Below are 6,356 nucleotides of genomic sequence, written 5' to 3' on the forward strand. Positions count from 1 at the left end.
CGAGTACTGGAATTAAAGGTGCCTAGCAACAACAATTTTTTAAAATGTTCTCTAACATATTCTAATAATATGTTGACGTTAGATTAAAACAGTTTTTATAATAAAGTCAAGATGATGTACTGACTCTTGTCAAAAGGATACTATACCACGGACTGAGTCAATCTGTCCAATGAATTCAAGGTCAATCCAGCATTGTCAAATCAGGCAGTAGCGCAGAGCAGAAGAATTATAACCTTGAGGCTGGGCTGAACTGTGGTGAGTTTGGTGACAACATCTGTGGTTTAGTAATTCCTGGTCTCGAAACAAAACAAGAAAAAAAAGAACAACAACAATGGCAGGCTAATACTAATTCCATAGGGATGGTGGAAATGGATAAAAAGTAGAAGAGTGGATAAAAAGTTGTATTTGATGAGTGCAAATTGAGTACATGTATGGATTATCACATTTAACCCTACTAATGTGCAAAACTAGTATATGTCTATAAGTAAATTAAAAAGTGATTAGAAATCAGCAATATCCATGAAATGGAATTCTTTAGAGTAAATAAATGATTTTTTAAAAGTATCTATGAATTGATATGCAACATGAAAAAGGATCTGTTTTATCTTTTGGGGTTGGTTGTTGGTTGGTTGGTTGGTTGGTTGGTTGGTTGGTTGGTTGGTTGGTTGGTTGGTTGGTTGGTTGATTTGGTTTGTTTGGTTTTGGTTTTTCAAGTCAGGGTTTCTCTGTGTAACCCTGGCCTGTTATTGAACTCACTCTGTAGATCAGGCTGACCTCAAACTCAAAGAGATCTGCCTGCCTCTGCCCCCTGAGTGCTGGGATTAAAGGTGTGTTCCACCATGCCTAGCTTGCTTTGACATTTTAAAAGAAGAAATAAGGAAACAAATTTACTCAGTTGTGTGAAACATGGGAAGAACTAATCAGACCCTGATGAGATTAGTTTCTAGCAAAGGGAAAGTAGAGCTGCTTGTGGCGCTCACACCAATAGGGATTGTTGGAGAAGGTGGGAGCAGGAGGGCCACTAGCTCAGCCAGCCTGGCTACGTATTTTTATTTTTAAAAAAAGGGGAGGCAGGGTGGAAAGGATGGCAAAGTAGGATAAGGGATCAAAGAAGTTCAGAGTGACTTGTTTGAGCATTTTGTATAAGTTTGAAATTTAAAATTAACATTGGATTGTCAAAGTAAATTAATAACTGGTTATAAAACATAGGGTTAAATAAAAATTATGTAGCCCTTGAAGGCATAAGCAATGCATGACTGAAAAGATGGAGGAGGAGAAGCTGTGCTCACAATCACTGTCTGCTGCTGATCCAGGCCCAGGAGTGACAAAGTCGGAAATCCTTCCTGAAAGAAAACTGTATGGTATTCATTATTTCAGCAAGAACCTTAAGAAACTATCAAAATCTATCCTAAAATATCACAATAAGTGAAGAAACAAGGTTATTTACATGCTAATAAGAAAGTGTCATCCCTGAAATTACTAGTTACAAAGGCAAAGATAATTTTACCATGGAGAAATTTTAAGCAGACAGAAGTTTAAATATGATCACATTGTCAGTAGAAATGGGAAAAATGGATACCACATATCAGTGGTATTCCTTCCAGAAGTGTGTGACTTGCCCTCTGATAGTCAAGAGGCAGGTTGACCAAATCAAAGCATATCCTATGAAATGAATCTTTGCTCTCCTAACATGCCAAGGTCAGGGTTAGAGAGATGCTTCACTAGGTATGGTCTTGTTAGTTAGTATAGGACCTACATTCCCTTCTCCAGCATCTATGTAAAAGCGAGGCAAGTTAGAGTGAACAGGGTGGAGTTGGGCGGGTCCCTAAAGCTCACAGGCCAGCCAGTGTAGTGGAGGCTAAACAGCTCAGGTTCAGTGAGAAAACTTACCTTAAAAAGTAAGGTTGTGGGTCTGGAGAGATGGCTCAGTGGTTAAGATCGCTGACTATTCTTTCAGAGGTCCTGAGTTCAATTGCCACCAACCACATGGTGTCTCACAGCCACCTGTAATGAGATCTGGTGTCATCTTCTGGCCTTCAGGGACACATGCAAGGAGAATATATATTCTAGTCATAATAAATATACATCTTTATTTTTTAAAAAAAAAAAGTAAGGTTGAGAGCTAAAACACCTGACTTTGGCCTCTGCCCTCCACATTCACATGCTCACACATACATGTACCACCCAAAACAGTTCATAAAATACCAGATCTAGAATGACAAGCTCTGGGGAACTGTGCCCGACTGATGGCAACTCAGACATTGTAAGTAAATCCAATACATATCATGAATTGGGACCTCAACCAGCAACTTTCTATTGCTTATTCAATAAGGTACATTAGATGACCAACTAGAATTATACTGTGATCATATAATAAACGTCCCTATCTGTGGGTAATATTATTTCTGGGATTTACACAAACACTGATGTGTAAATGTAAAGAGAGTGGAGTCAGCATGTTTTCTGTCACCATGAAAGAAAGCAGGGAAGGAAGCCTTTGTTTTAGTGATGGTCTCAGAGGTTTCAGTCCATAGTGAGGAAGCAGAAGAGGAGAGAGTAGAAATATCCAGAAATCAATCCCTTCAGAGTTCCTTCCAATGAGCTACTTTCTCCAACCAGGCCCCACTTCTAAATAGTCCGTTGAGCTTGTCCACTAATTGTGTCACGGGACCTAAGACAAGGCTGAGAGATGGCTCAGTCAGCAAAGTCCTAGCCACTTAAACATGAACACCTGACCTCAGATCCCTAACACCACATGAAATAGAGCATGTGATGTGCCCTGGAATCCCAGCCCTGGGAAGTGTGGACAGGAAGCTCCCCAGAAATCACTGGCAACTAGTCCAGCCAAAGAGTGACAAGCTTCAGGTTCAGGAAGACCTGTCTCAAAAAAAAAAAAAAAAAAAGGAAAGGAGAAAAAAAAAGTAAGGTGCAGAGCAATTGGGGAAGACACCTGGTGTCATGTCCACTTCTGACCTACACGCATGCACATACACATAAAAATAAATAAAATTTAATACTGTGGGGGCTGGAGAGATGTCTTAGACGTTAAAGGCACTTGCTGCTCCTCCAGAGGACCCAGGTTCAATTCCCAGCAACCACATGGTGGCTCACAACCATCTGTAATGAGATCTGGTGCTCTCTTCTGGTGTGTAAGCATGTATGTAGCCATATACATAATAAATAAAAAAATTAATACTGTGACTACATAATTTTTTTTTACTTTTCTGTATGTTTGGAGTCTTTTACAATGTTTTTATTGTAAATACGCCCATTGAGTAGAATGTTACTTCTTTTGATTTTTTGAGACAGGGTTTCTCTGTGTTACAGCCCTAGCTGTCCTGGAACTCAGTTTGTAGATAAAGTTGGCCTCGAACTCATAGAGATCCACATGCCTCTGCCTCCCAAGTGCTGGGATTAAAGGTGTGTGCCAGCACCACGCAGCAAAAATATTATTTCCTAGTATGAACTCTAGCCTTTAAATTACAAGGTGCTTTATAATAATGAGGACCTGATTTTAAATATCACAATAAAATTTATTTAATTTTCACTTTCTATGTAGCTAGAAATACACATCTATAATAAAAAATGTAAATGGCCTTTTGTGATAGTAAATTTGTCAGAAAAGTTAAATCCAGAATTGGATTTTTCAAATGGCAGTCTATAGTATTTTCTAGCCGTATAATGAAAATTAGAAGACCAGAACTGTGGAAGTGAGGGGCTAAAGAGATAACTCGGTGGTTAAGAGTATGTACTGCTGTCACAGAGTGCCTGAGTTTGGTTCCTGGCACCTACATCAGATTTTTTACAACTACTTCTTATACCTCCAGCTGCAGGGGACACATTGTTCTCTTCTGGTCTCCTTGAGCATATTCAGATATGTACAGAAATACAAATAACTTTTTTTTTAAACAATAGTGGTAGTGAGGATTTACAGGTTTGAGCAGGTGTTCTAGGATTTTTTTTCACCTTCTGTTGGTCATGCCATTTTATGAAATGAAGTTCATTAATGACCTTTGGAATTATTTGTAGATTTTAGTGTGCACGCGTGCGTGCGTGCGTGCGTGCGTGTGTGTGTGTGTGTACATGAGTACATACAGGTTTCCATTGGGGTCAGAGAGGTGTGTGTGTGTGTGTGTGTGTGTGTGTGTGTGTGTACACATGAGTACATACAGGTTTCCATTGGGGTCAGAAGAGGGTTTTGGATTCCCTGAAGCTGTAGTTTGACCAGTGGCTATAAACTGCCCAACATAGGTGCCATGAGCTAACCTCAAATCCCTCAAATCCTCTGCAAGAATAATTTACACTGTTAACTGCTGAGCCATCTCTCTACCCATTGAGCAGTATTGTTTTATAAAAAAACCGGAAATATGAGAACTGTATTTTAATTTTTTAAATGGCTTTGAGAATGGAGAAGTAACTTCATAATCACTATTTTCTTCATTTAATTTCCCTTCTAAAATTTACTAATAAATGACATTTTTGCTTGAAGTAAAAAGGATCTATAAACCATAATTCAGATTGTAACTTGTGGAGGGACACCTTTGGTATAATTGAAAAGATTTGGTCCACTTAAATTTAATTTACTTCTTTATTGTCTCTGTTTTAGGGCAAGCATTGTATCCTTGATGTGTCTGGAAATGCCATAAAGAGATTGCAGATTGCACAACTTTACCCAATATCTATTTTTATTAAACCCAAATCCATGGAAAATATCATGTAAGTATCATGCTTACAGTGCTCCATTTAAGTGCAGATCAGTCAGCCTTGAGGTCCTTACTTGTCCTCCTTGCATCTCATTCTCTCCATAGAAAGTGGAGAAAGTAGTATTTCTATCTTAGAGGGTGTTGGGAGAGTAAATGAGCGTTATATCATGCTAGCCATCATTTCTTGTCATTGTCATTCATATTATTAAATGGGCAGTACAGTTGTGTACTAGCCATTAAAATGATAGAGGATGGTGGCTCCTTTACTGACAGATTTTTTTTTCCATTCAAAAATTTTCACTTCCTCCCCTCCTCCCATTCCCCTCCTGCTCCCACTCATCCTCCTCCCTCCCCCTCCCTCCTTAAGAGAGGGCAGAGAATCCTGCCCTGTGGGAAGTCCAAGCCCCCCCTTTACCCCCCCCACACACACACACATCCAGGCCTAGGAAGCTTTGCATCCAAATAGACTAGGGTCCCAAAAAGCCAGTACATGCAGTAGAAACAAGTCCCAGTGCCTTTAGCGATGGCTTCTCAGTTAGCCCCCATTTTCAGCCACATTCAGAGAGTCCCATTTGATCGCATGCTAATTCAGTCCCGGTCCAGCTGGATTTGGTGAGCTCCCATTAGAACAGGCACACTGCTGACAGAAGATTTGAGAGGCTCCACAAAGGCACTTTTCCTCCAAGCCTGACGATAACCTGAGTTCAGTTTCCAGGACCCACATAGCAAAAGGGAGGACTCCTCCAAGTTGATCCCTGACCCACACACAGGGACACACATATTTCTATACATACATATATAAATGTATTTTCATGTATATGTGGAATTAAGTAAAAACGAAAGCTCAAATGAAAACAAGGAGAACAAAAAATAGTATAATTGAACATAAATATTTATAAAACAGTGTACTCAGCAATGATACTTACTAAATACTATACTCAACATATCCAAGATATACATTGATTTCAAACACACATGACAGTTACCAAACTGTCGGCTGGGGTATAATTTTCAAATGATTGAAAACAAATATCTTCTGCCCACATCAAAATTAATCTGGAAATTAATAAAAAAAATGTTTTGAACTACATATAAAAGGTGATATACTTAATGTCATAACTTTGGTGAAGGAGATTACACGGCCTATAAGTGCTCTAGTAGATGAAATCAAACATCAGGCGTGTTGGCAAACACCTGATCTCAGGACTGAGGAGCTGGGGGCAGTTGAGGGGGGGCTGCTGAAAATCCAAGGTCTCCTGGGCTACAGAGTGAGAAAGACTGTTTCAGAAAACATAAGCAAGGAGAGAAGTTGGAAGTCAACCATTAAATTCAAAAAAGGCAGAAGAAAAATTAATGAAATAGGAAGTCAGCATATAACAGAGAAGATGGATGGGAAGATGTTCTTTGAAAATACAGTACACATGAAGAGGGATCAGAAATAAGGTCAAGCATTCCAGCGCTCGCACGAGATTGAAAAGTGTGCATCATCAGTCATTACAGCTCAACACAGGGGGCCCAATTGAAATCAGGCCTTGAAATCTACAGATTCAATGCAATGCCCATCAGAATCCCAGCAAAATTCTTCACAGGCCTCGAAAGAACGGTACTCAACTCCATGTGAGAAAAAAAAAAAAAAAAACAAGATAGCCAAAA

General features: G+C 39.4%; 1 protein-coding gene across 21 annotated transcripts in view; it reads left to right on the top strand.

The window, feature by feature from the left end:
* The window catches only part of Dlg1 (discs large MAGUK scaffold protein 1), a 188,950-nt gene that overhangs the window by 175,224 nt on the left and 7,370 nt on the right, over positions 1-6,356 (top strand). For all 21 annotated transcript variants that reach the window (XM_026785432.1, XM_026785435.1, XM_013351406.2 and 18 more), the window contains one exon: positions 4,607-4,716. In XM_026785432.1, coding sequence (XP_026641233.1) covers positions 4,607-4,716 — 110 coding nt within the window. The remainder of the gene's footprint in view (positions 1-4,606; positions 4,717-6,356) is intronic.

Source organism: Microtus ochrogaster, chromosome 2 (genome assembly GCF_000317375.1).
Source record: "Microtus ochrogaster isolate Prairie Vole_2 chromosome 2, MicOch1.0, whole genome shotgun sequence".
NCBI lineage: Eukaryota > Metazoa > Chordata > Mammalia > Rodentia > Cricetidae > Microtus > Microtus ochrogaster.